At 37.0% G+C, this 12759-nt stretch overlaps 2 protein-coding genes across 2 annotated transcripts in view; one reads left to right on the top strand and one right to left on the bottom strand.

Annotated features, from left to right (window-relative positions):
- LOC129746790 (EF-hand domain-containing protein D2 homolog) overlaps window positions 1-10065 on the top strand; it is a 55711-nt gene extending 45646 nt beyond the window's left edge. The window contains exons 2-4 of the mRNA XM_055740668.1: window positions 5343-5507; window positions 5583-5744; window positions 8118-10065. Coding sequence (XP_055596643.1) covers window positions 5343-5507; window positions 5583-5744; window positions 8118-8205 — 415 coding nt within the window. The 3' untranslated portion in view covers window positions 8206-10065. The remainder of the gene's footprint in view (window positions 1-5342; window positions 5508-5582; window positions 5745-8117) is intronic.
- Window positions 10066-10291: 226 nt separating this feature from the next.
- Window positions 10292-12749, bottom strand: LOC129746789 (zinc finger protein 460-like). The gene is made up of 4 exons (XM_055740667.1): window positions 12592-12749; window positions 12378-12515; window positions 10546-12310; window positions 10292-10488 (listed from the first exon to the last, which is right to left on the bottom strand). Exons 1-4 carry the CDS (start codon window positions 12660-12662, stop codon window positions 10327-10329), a joined length of 2136 nt encoding a protein of 711 aa, XP_055596642.1. The 5' UTR covers window positions 12663-12749; the 3' UTR covers window positions 10292-10326.
- Between the last annotated feature and the right edge of the window lie 10 nt (window positions 12750-12759).

The following is a 12759-nucleotide window of genomic DNA, read 5'->3' as shown; positions in this document are numbered from 1 at the left end:
CGCTTGACAATAGCCCAGTATTTCTCAATTAGGCGGAGCTCTGGCGTGTTGGGAGGGTTCTTGTCCTTGGGAACCACCTGCACGTTGTTGGCGGCGTACCACTCCATGGCCTTTTTACCGTAATAGCAAGATGCCAAATCCGGCCAAAACAGTACGGAACAACCGCGTTTCTTCAGGAAAGGCAGCAGACGTTTATTCAAACACTCTTTCACGTAAATTTCTTGATTGACAGTCCCGGAAGCTATGAAAATGCTGCTTTTCAAGCCACAGGTACAGATGGCTTGCCAAACCAGATATTTCTTCGCGAACTTTGACAGTTTCATGTGCTTGAAAATATCTGCTACTTTTCCCCTTCTTTTTGCCGTATAAAACTCCTGCACCGGAAGCTGCTTGTAGTCGGCTTTGACGTAGGTTTCGTCGTCCATTACCACGCAGTCAAACTTCGTCAGCATCGTCCTGTACAGTCTCCGGGATCGCGCTTTGGCCGTCGTATTTTGTTTATCATCGCGATTTGGAGTCACTACCTTCTTGTAAGTCGATAGTCCGGCTCGTTTTTGGCTCGATGCACGGTTATAGACGATACATCCAGCTTATTTGCGGCATCTCGGAGAGAGAGGTTAGGGTTTCGCTTGAAACTACCGGCAACTCTCTTCGTTGTCTCAGCGGCTTCCGGTTTTCGATTCCCCCCGATCCAGACTTCCTGGCTGTTGACAAACGTTCCCCAAACACTTTAATTACATTTGTAACGGTTGATTTGGCAACTTTTAGCGATTTTGCCAGCTTTGCGTGCGAGTAGCTCGGATTTTCGCGACGCGCGCAGAATTTTGATACGCTGCTCTTCTTCCTTGGACGGCATTTTGACAACTGAAGAGTGAATTCCAAAATCAAAATAGTAGCAACATTCTACACACACACACACCTTCAAAATGAGGGGTGTTCAGATTGATTATCCCAATGCAATCTCACTTGTTTTCCAAAGAATATATCGAAAGCCATTAAGAGAAAATCAATTCAGGAATCCAAAAAATACGCAACGCTAAAGCTTTCCTGATTATTTATATCAGAACTTTCGGGCAAGGTTTCCCTATATATTGTAATACCGATTGTTCTCTAAGAAGTTCCTCTTTATTCATAAGCTAAATCAAACAGATGTTTAGTCATTTGGATGTCATTAAATGCCGGATAATTCGGAAAACTGGAACATATAGTTACGCAAGTGTTCGCTTTGAGCCGCTCTGGATCTTCAAGCTATATCGACTTTCTTAGGCCCTAGTATTTTTTTAATTTTATTTTTTTAAATTTCACTGGGTGTACTATTTAAAGACACCTGCAGTATAGTCGGTAATACGTTGGCCGTTCTCTGACAATCATACCTCTTTTGATCGACACATTTTTTAATAATACTAACTTTCTAAATTATGAATTGAGTGAATTGTGAGTCACGAATAGTGAATTTTGAATTCAGATATTAGAATTCTGAAATGAAAGTGACACTAAGCGGCCAAAACCTTCATAAGACCCTCAGATATTTGTACATGCAAACGAAGGTTGATTCTTAAAAAAAATGAAAATTATACCATACGCCAAAAAATTAATTGAGGCGCTTAGGATCAGAGGGGTGCAAGTGCCGAAATGATGATTTCGAGAAAACGGGCCTCAAAGTTTTTTTTTCTAAATCAAAATTATCGAATCGCTTTTTCTACTCAATTTTCGATGGAGTGTGTCTCAAGAGATCTAAAATGAATGATTCTGAAAAAAAAACCAAAAATTTTTGCGATATTTATGTTGAAACGGCGAAATACTTTTTTTGATATTTTTCACTTGCACCCTTCTGATCCCAAGAATGACACTTGCACCCCTCTGACTCCAAACAATATGATCGCATCCTTTTGGAACATGTATGTAACGAGTATTTTTAGTATGACACTAGCTGTTTTGTTTTTGTTCACATATTTGATTTTCTGCGTTTTTGGGCTACAAATTTCCATGCTACTCAGAATGAACAAGATTCGCAAGTTCCATTGGAATCAACTGTTTAGCTGGTCGCTTTTTCCGATAGAATCAACGTATTTTTCCCCTTAGTTTCGTAGCTTTTTCCGCAAGTTGAAATTCCAGACTGTCTGATTTCGTTGGCATTTTCGGAGCCTTGATGAATGACCAGTTGACTATCCAGAAGTGGACTCATTCTCGTTAGCAACTGCAGCAGCAGCAACTTCTAATTCTCCAAAAGAACCGTGGATGTTTAATTTTTCATTTTTTGGTCCAATTCTACCACGCCTTTTCCAAAAATGTTATGTAAATATTCCTTAAAAGACTTAATGTTATTTTTTGTAAAATACCTTCCAACAACGACTCATCTGGATCTAATATTATTGACATAGCTTCCTGAACTAAGCTAACTAGATCCCTGAAATTCCAACTTCTATCTTATAGCGGACGATGCATAAAGACTATATGCGGAAGTAGGCGTTGAGCAACGTCAAACAAACGCGTTTTTTTTCGCTCGTGGTAAAGAAATTTCGGAAATTTGTGTTTTTTGGTGATAAACACGAAAATGTTTTCAAGGAACAGTAGGAACAGTGACTAAAAAAAGCAAGAATTCAGTATCATCATGAGCAGTTAGAAAGAGAATTGTGTTACACGTGCCCTTATCTTTGTCACAGTAGCAATTTGAAATTTTCTTTGGACCTCTTCTAGTACGCTTTTTAAACAAAGTTAGATAACCGCGGACCGCTCGTAATCGCTCGTTGTATATAAGCTTAGCACATGATGTATCCAGTACAACATTAACAGGTGAACTTGTGTGAACACAGAACCGAAAAAGTACAATGAAACGATTGATAGCTTTGCTCGTCGTTTTCGTCCTTTGTGAAGCTTTCAAGCACAAGAAACAGGAACCCGAAACCATAATTGAAGGCGAAGAAGATGATTGCATCAGAGAAGATGCACCAGTTTGTGGAAGTGACGGAATTACCTACGACAATGATTGTTCTTTGAACGATAAGGCCTTATTTAATCCGGGTTTGACGAAAGTAAAAGATGGGTATTGCTGAATGTTGACGTCCTCTATTGATCAAACAAGAACTAAGTTCAATTGCATAGAAATAAAACTTGGGCAGTATGTATTCGAAATCCGAATATATCGAAAATATCACAATATCCTAAATTCACAGTAAAAAAACATAGCAGAATTCTTACCAAAAATCAAGATTTTTGAACACAGAAAATATGAATCTGAAATGACACAACCATCCATATTTTAAATTTTAATTCAAATTTTAAACCTTTCCACTGGAGAAAGAATTATAAATCAAAAAGAAAACACCTGGAATCAGCATCTTAAGTTCCTGATCAACGATCATTGATGGACCAAAATGTACAAGCGGAGATTTTAGGTTCTAGTCCCGTCGCGTCGTTTAAACCATTGTATCGTTTTCGAGAAACTTATGAATATTAAAAAAAATATAGTAGTTACATCCTTTTGGCATAACCGTTTGAAATACCTTCATTTGAATTGGCCTACTTTGTGTAAAGTAAGGCTCCTTGCGACTATGCCATAAGCTTGGACTATTGTGAACGACTTAATGCTTGCAGGCTTATAATTTATGCAATAATCCAAGGAATGGAGCCATCTAATCCTAACCTCCAGTACAGAATAGGCACATCTTCACAAATCGTTTAGCTCATAAATACGTTTGGTTGCGTAGAGCGGGCTTGAAAAAAAAACAAACAAACAAAAAAATTATAGCCCCTGGCAAGAAGCTCACCCGGTCACATGGAAAACGAGCACTAATCGCATAATCTGCGGTCAACTCTTCGAGAAAAGCCTCCAGCCAGCAGAAGAAACCCTACAAAACTTTTGGCTACGGTCAGCAAAGCCGCTGCCGCAAGGAGGTATGTCTGTGTACCTAAATATACTGGTCACCACAACCGATCAATCGAACGCATGGGATACCTATGTCGTTTTGCCTGTTTCGGCGTAGCTAAATGCAACACATCCGACATGTGTACGTATTGTTTCGTAATTAGCATGGTTTTTTTTTCGTATCGACCCATAATTCGAGCTTGACGACCCGCATGGGTCGTTTCCTAAATTGACGATTAAATAAGACCACGAGGAGCTCAGCCTCAAAGTTCGTTGGGTTACGAACTCGCGTGTGCCGTGTGCCGTATTTCTGTTTATAAGAGAAAGGAGAACTCAAAAATGCATATGGATTGGAAAGATAGTAGTCCGTGAATGTGATTAGAATATAGAAGGAACTTTCGCCTTACAGTGCCTGACCACGTGCATACTGCGATGGTTGTAAAGAATGTTTGTTGAAATGAGGACGAAAAAAAAACCAGTAACCACCGAATATAACGATAATGCTGGAATTTGGGGTCGTGTGGTCGGTATCGCCTACTTTGATGTGCACTTCCTAATGTGCAGAAACTTGGAATAGAAAGTTTAACACGCAGTCAGTTCTACATATAAAGAGTAAAGGAGGGATGAATGACTTCAAGAAGTTAAAATCCATCAAAATAAAAGAAAAAAAATAGACACTATGAGATTCCGATATCACTTGAAACACAGAGTCAAAATATGAAACTAGAACTGAACATTAAAATGAGTTTTTTTCAAATGGTCATGTTTCAATCAAGGGGCTGAAGAAAACAAAAATTCCCGTACCAAGTTTTCAGTCAAGAAACCCGCAGGAAGAAGAAAAATGAAACGAGTGAAACACGTATAGGGGCAACATGGCTTCCTCATTGCAAAAATTTCAACCAGAGGCAATTTTTAAATAATTCTTAAAATGATATCGGCGGCTCGGGAATGTCAATCAAAGGGATCTTTGGTAACATAAATAAATTATGGTTGGACACAAAATGCAGAGTTTTCAGCATAATCCTTGTTAAAATTGATTCTAAATCTGCAGTATGACAACAACAGATACGTTTGGCAACCAAAATGTTACCCTATTTCGAGTCTGTTATGGGGTGAAGTGTTTAATTTCGGGAACCACACTGACGTTCTGGTACCAAAAATTTGGTACGGTGCGTTTGTATGCGATTTGACAGCTGGTTCAGTTCTCTGGTTTCAATAGCATATCTCACATGAAAAAAAAAATGTGAATAAGCAAACTCAAGAGGCAGCGATTTCTACCCTCTGTGCGATCCCTTTTTAAGTCAGACTGTATGACTCATCCCAACTGATCAATGCACGGCTGTCGTGCCGCCGTCGAGATATCTCGAATGAATCAACTATACGAATGAAAACATACTTGGAGACACATGACACAATCCTGTGATGCTAATCCGGTATTCATCGTTATTCTTTTTTCTTCTCTTCTCTTCCCTCAAAGGTACGATGTCGGCGCTGATGGTTTCCTGGATTTAGCCGAGCTCAAGTTCATGATGGAAAAACTCGGCGCCCCCCAGACTCACCTGGGCCTGAAAGCGATGATCGCGGAAGTTGACGAAGACAAGGATGGCAAGATTTCGTTCCGCGAGTTTATGCTGATTTATAGGTACAGAATTGCAGTTTTTTTTTCGAAGCTTCAGAACAAGTATAAGTGTAACCGACCGTAAAAAAAATCTTACAGAAAAGCACGTGCTGGTGAGCTGGAGTCCGATTCAGGTCTGGATCAATTGGCACGTCTTACCGAGATCAATGTGGACGAGGTCGGCGTTAATGGGGCTAAAAACTTTTTCGAAGCAAAAATCGAACAGCAACTGCGGACGAACAAATTCCATGATGAGATCAGGTAGGAATTTTCAATAAATAGGTAGGGATCATAGCAAAAAAGGGAGAGACTTTTGGTTGAAGCGACCTGATCTGGACGATTTTTTTTTAAAACCTGGCAATCCTGCATAGGAAAGTGAAGAAAAGCACTTGAATTTTTTTTTATTAAAGCATACCATACTTGAACGCTCGTTGATAAAAAAAAAGTAAAATATGTCGTTGGAATCATAAAATACGAAGAATACAAGAACAGCAAGTATAAAAGCATGAAGCATAGTTGAAAATAATAGTGTGCTATCATCACCTTATAATTGATTCATATAACTATTGTATTATATCCTATTGTCCGTTTTTTTCAAAATCTTACGAAAGCTAGAATTCGTATTGGCTAATAGGTTATAAAATCTGCTCTTTCTCATAAAACATGTAGAAGAAACGTATGCTAACAGTTGCTATGTTAGGAGGACGAATGAGCTAGCTGACTATGAACAATCAAAATAAAATAGAATAGAATAATAATTATTATTATTGATTGATTGATATTTATTGATATTGAATTTCTCAACCCCTGAAGTCTAAAAAGCTTCGTTTTGGTTCAAAACTCATCCATGATTTTTTGCAGAATTTTTATATAACGTTTACATGAGTAAATTTGAACTTTTATGTTTGTATGGGAAAATTTAATATGTTGTACTGAAAAATCAACATCTTTTATGGTTTTTTTCTTTGAAGCCGAGCCTTAAATTTTCCAAAGGAAATTTCCCTCTGAACAATTAGCTGTTTAACAGGGGTATGTCTTTCGGAATTGATAAACAATAAATTCCATTGACATCACTGCTTGTGCTCCACAAAGCATTGTATGAAAAGTAGTCATGCAATACCTCGTTACACACAAAAAAAAAGCATAGTAAAATTACTAAATCCGTGGTTTAAACGAACAACAGGCGACCATATTTTTGAGTCAAATATGTTTTGTTGTTTATAATACCTTACGCATAGCTATTTTACCATGTGCTCAATTTGGCTGCGCATAGTAAATTCGACTGCGTTTTAGTAAAATTGTCAATGAAATGATGCATTGTTTTACTTTGTCCCTAGTAAAATTAATATGTTTCATGATGAAACTAGTATGTATTATGATAAAGATTAGGAGGAGCGAGGAGCTTGATTTAAATAGTAAAATTACTATGTATGTTTGTTTGTTTATTTGCATGCATGCATTATGACATTATTTGAAACATGAAAATTCACACTTCCGACACACGTCGGTCAATGTTAGTGTGTTCTCCCGTTGCTCTGGAATGATTTTCAAAGTTATGTAACTATAAAGCAGCTCAAAATTAGTTTTTTTACAAACGGGTTTGATGATTAATGATCCTGAATTAGTGTAAACAACAAGAATGTTTACCATAGTAAAATTATCATACGCACTTATGTTTTTGAGTCAAATATGTTTTGTTCTCAAAAGTACGATGTGCGTAATATTTTGTTGATATGAATTGGTGCCGCAATGTCAAAATTACTATGCGGACGGTAGTTGTGATAGAAATTATGATGAAATTATCATGATCATAGTATTTTAGACAACAAACATTGAGAGTTATCGAAAATTACCAGGTACATAGTAATTTCAATATTGTTTCATGCGCACTTTCACAAAATCGATGTTAAACTTTTCGTGGTTGAAAATACTATAGCGCTGAAATGGTAAAATTATCATGACAGCGTCTTTGGGATGACCACTCAATTTTTTTCCGTGTAGGCACCCAGCAGTGATGTCAATTGAATTTATTGTTTATCAATTTCAAATGACATACCCCTGTTAAACAGCTAATAACTTTTATTCCTAGTACCCGAGCAGACTTTGATGCCCAAATTGATAGTAAACTAAGACCTTAATAAGGTGTCAACAGCAAACTGATAGCATATATGATACAAAGTTAAGGTCTTCGACAAAGTTGTTCAGCGAAAAATTTTCTTTGGAGAATTTATAAATTGGCACAAAACCCATAAGCAGGCTCGGCTGCACAGAAAAAAACAAAAAAGATGTTGATTTTTCAGTACAAAATATTCATTTTCCCTGCCCATACAAACCTAAAAGTTCAAATTTACTCATGTAAACGTTGCCTAAAAATTCAGTAAAAAATCATGGATGAGTTTTGAACCAAAACAAAGCTTTTTAGACCCCAGCGTTTGAGAAATTCAAAAATGACCCCAAATCGACTCAGTCTAATGTACATGACCACGTTCAGCAGGTCTGAACGTTTTAAATTGAAATAGTAAAGCTTTATTTTACCTTAATGCGTATTTGGAAGGCTTACGCAAACTTTATGCCGATATTTCGTTCACATATTCAAAAAAAAATATTACCATTGTTTCATTTTTGTCTTTCCAGGCAAGAACAGGAGGAGAAACGCCGCCAAGAAGAGGAACGAATAATGCGAAGACAACAGTTCCAGCAGCGCGCAGCCGTTTTCCAGTGAATTCCAGCTACCGGAGTCGATATTTGAGCGATGTGGTGGTATCCGAAACGATGGACGAACTTTTGAAAACCGACAACATTTGAAAAAAAAATCAAGTAGCCCCACAACAGTTGCTAATCAGGAATTCTCGTCTCGTGTATTTCATCATCATCGTTACGCTCAACGCGCTACAAGTAGTTTTGAAACAGAAGGTTTGACAACGGCTCACTCATAAGGTGTGAATTGAACCGACCAAGTTTGTAAATGTGTAAATGTTTTTCCCCTTTAGTTCTAAACTGTGAAACTAGTTTTTCACTTTAAGTTAGTGTTTCAATCATAAGTTAGTTGAAAAAAGTGTCATTTTAATCTGCGAAAAAGTTATCAGATAAAGTTTTATTTTGTCATTGCAAGTATATGGAATGTAATTCAAGGAATCTGAGTACCATGTGATAAAAGCGTATCAAAGGAATTTAAGAGAGAAAGTAGTAAGCCTTAAAAGTAGTTAGTGTTGGTAACCAAAAAAAAGCGAGTCAAGAATTCAACACATGGCCATACTGCCCCTACTCGCATAACAGTCCCATATGAATTTTCGTCATTTTTTATCTAATCTGACAGTTCGTCATTTTGAACATAGGGCTTCAATATAAAACAATAAAAAAAGAGATTTTGTTCTAGAAATTTTGAAAAAAATAACAACCTGTGGCTGTCCCATATGAAATATACCCGCATAACAGTCCCATATGTGAAATATTACGTATTTGGTTACTTTTCAATGCTTCTTTCGGCGAAATAGTCTTTGATTTATTGCTTCGAATCATTTAAAAAAGATTTAAACTCACTTGATGTCGAATTATGCACACTAGTTCTCGAAGGCAGGTCAGTAAGAAGGAAGGAATGTCTTCCTGAGTAAAAAACTAACAGATGCAATCAAAATCGTAAAAAGATTCAACTTACAATGTAGAATTTACGGTATTTTTCCAAAAGTGTGTTTCTTTTTCTGATAACTGCATTTAGAAGTTCAAAAATGATCTAATTTAAGTTTTAGAAAGTAGCTTGGTTAGCAAAACATATTCTGTATGGGACTGTTATGCGAGTAGATTTGAAGAAGGTCTCAAATATGCTCGCATAACAGTCCCATAACGAATAAAATGGTGCTCCCGACGTTACCGATGGCCCAATTTCTAAATTTTCAGGTCTTACGATTTATTATGACAGCCTAGAACACATTCCATCAAACGATTTTCGTTGATGCTGAAAGTAATGGTCATAATTAAAAAATATATTCCAAAACAGAAAAAGCTGATTTTCTCGCTTGCTTGTTTTTGCATATGGGACTGTTATGAAAGTAGGGGCAGCATATTTCAGTTACTTTTTTTTCGATTACTAAGAGGCATCAGTAGTAAAAGTTGCCAACATTTTATTTTAATTTCTTTTAAACGTTTTAACAAAAATCTAATATAACCAACATTGTTCCCTCGTTGCTATAGCATAAAAAGCAGAACCTAGCGTCCATGTGCAACCAAAACAAATTTGAACGGCAGATAGATTGTATCTCAGAAAAAATAGGCATATCCAGGACATGAGACTAAATGTCAACGAACGAGTTGTCTCATGATGTTTCAGTCAGAGGGTAAGGTTGACGAGTATGGTAGTTCAAAAAGATGAGACATATTTTTGATATCAAGGATACACTGTATAATTTGGTTTGAAAAGGAGAACAGTTTGAGTAGAACAAATAATATGGTTTAAGCTTATATGAGACAGAACTTGAATCTCATGAATCAATTCTTTACACCTATATAACAACACCATGTGAGCAAGTATCCTGTTCTATTGATCTATGTCAAAAAGTTGATAAACAATATACCAAATGTATCTGAAGCTGTTCATAAGTTTATCAGTCCGAAATTTCCTTGATTTTTCGTGCCATGAGTAAAGCTAACTATCTAAATCAAAGTATTTGATTGTTTTCGACATCTTAATTTTTTTTATATATAAATAAATAAAAAAGAAATATAAATCTACAATGAAAAAAAAAAAACAAATAATAGAAATATTCATACCTAAAATCCTTAAACTAATTCTTTCCAATAAGCAATCCGCCAAGTTTTGTTTAGTGAAAATTCAATCTTTTATCAACAATCAAAGACAATCTCTATTGACATCCTTCAGCCGCGAATGCCTACATCTGGTCATGTCCGCTTTGAGAGCATAGTCCCTCCCACAAACGGTACACCGGTATGGTTTTATCTGCATGTGGAATGCCTTAATATGCTGAGTGAGACCACCGTTCCGTTTGAAAACCTTCAAAATCAAATTGTGATTTAAAACGTATTTCAACCTTCAAATAGAATCGCTTACCTTGGGACAAAGTTTACAGGAAAAACTTTTTACGTCCACATGGCATAACATGTGCTGTGTTAAATTCAACTGGCCGCCAAATCGTTTTCCGCAGGTTTCACAAACAAATGCTTTCAACCTAGTGTGCTCATTTTCGTGCACCTTGAGCCCGTTGTATGTTTTGTACTGTTTGTTGCAGCTCGTACAAACGTACAGCAAACGTCCTCCATCACCTGAAGGAATCGCCATGTTATCAACGCTTCCACCAGCACATTTTGACAGCCGAAAGTGCCGTTTAAGATCGAACAATTTGTCGAATATTTTCAGACAAATGCCACATTTATGATTCCATTGTTCCAAAGGTCGATGACTAGCAGTGTGCTTGTTCAAATTGGACATTCGGGAATAGGTACGATCGCACATTGTGCATTTGAAAGTTTTTACCGGTTTTGGTTTCCTTATTTTCAATTTAGATAGAACTTTCTTAGCATTAGTAAATCGAATTTTCCGTTGAGAGATTTTCTTATAGCACACCATTTTGTGAATTTTGGATCGCGAAAGACTATGAATAGTTTTTTGGCAATAAACACATTTGGAAGCGAAGGGCGCTGTGTAAGGACATTTGAAAACGCGGTGCTTTAGGAGTTTTAGCCGAGACGAAAACTTTTGGTTACAAGTTTGGCAAGGGAAATTCAAAACTAACGGCTGCTCGATCAGATGCTGTTGTGGTGGCAATTCTACATGTATAACACGAATTGTACCATTTTCTCCCAGGTTTATCGATTCTGTTGAGTGCTGTGAATTAGCAAATATTTCGTCCTTGTTGTCATCTGTTGCCTGTATAGGTAATTTCGAGTAGCTATGTTCTTCTAAACTGTCCAGGCCAGCCACATGATCTGGATAGTAGCCAGAACCTTCGTCGTATTCTTCCTCTTCCTCTTCGGCCGTATTTTCTGTTTTCAAATTTACTATTTGTGGGTTCGATTGCTGAAATGTGACCATGGTGCCAGCCATTGAGGGCAGTGTTATTTCGTACGGTTGAACTTCTCTGATTGTTGCACTTGTTATATCCACAATCGGTGGATAAAGGTTTACTATTTCCAAGATCTCACAACTTTTCGAATCTTTGTATTGTTTAGAACCTTGGATATCATTGTTTTGATTATTGAATAGTAGAATCTTATTCTTATCATTTGTGACGCTGGGATTCTTTATAATTAAGGAACTATCAACCGTTTCGGGAATCAATTCTTTTGTTTTTGTTCCAGAGTCTACGGTTTCTTCCTTTATTTTGATGAAAGGCTCTTGCTTGATCCTTATTTTAGCGGGTTCAACAGTCTCTACCTGGTACCTGGTATCAGCCTGACACGATCTGATGTATTTGTCTTCTAAATCTTGCTGTGCCTTTGACACATTATCATAAAAAGCCGAAAATCCATGAATAACTTTCATACAGTGACTGCACACTTTCTGCGGAAATTGCGTTACCTCGAGATTGATAAATGGCAAACACTTACAAATATCAGTAGCATGCTGCCGGATTTCAACAAGGAGTCCTTGACACCATTTGCTGAAAACAATTCCACACAAACGACAAGTGATGTCCAATAGCTGTGATTCGTCCGGACAAGACAACTCTTCATGGTCCGTTTCTGTTTCAGACGACTCCAAACCCGATTGAATAAATTGGGGATTGTGTTTTAATGCAAAAGATTCATGCTGATCTTCTCCTTGTTTGATTATTTTGTATTCAATGCAGGGCACAGCAGAAGGTTTTAAATTTTTCCTAAAAAATATTTTGAATAATAAGTATACATAATTTGAACAAGGTCCACGGTAATAGTTAAACTAACCTGTAGATGCAATCCTTGAAGTCATCCGATCTGAAATGACGGCTACAAATTGAGGTCCATTTGGTTGGAATCCAATCCGGACCACGACCTGTAAATTCAATCCACTTGGCCAGCAGTTCAGTATTTCGAAAGGGAAATCTGAATGCACGAAGCGGAAAAAATATTATTTTGTCATAAAACGTACAGAACGGATAAACTGTTGTGTATGGCTTACTTGTGATAGGAAACGTCCTCACTATGTGCGTATTTCATTTTGCAATCCGGAACAACACACGAAGCCGGCATTCTTGGATAATTTCTTCGTAATAAATTAATAATTTAAAAATCACTAAAGAGATTTGCAGATTACGCAAATTTTTAGGGAAGTATCTTTCAAAACAAA

The sequence above is a fragment of the Uranotaenia lowii genome, chromosome 2 (assembly GCF_029784155.1).
Source record: "Uranotaenia lowii strain MFRU-FL chromosome 2, ASM2978415v1, whole genome shotgun sequence".
Lineage (NCBI taxonomy): Eukaryota > Metazoa > Arthropoda > Insecta > Diptera > Culicidae > Uranotaenia > Uranotaenia lowii.
This window is presented reverse-complemented; position numbering and strand designations above follow the sequence as displayed.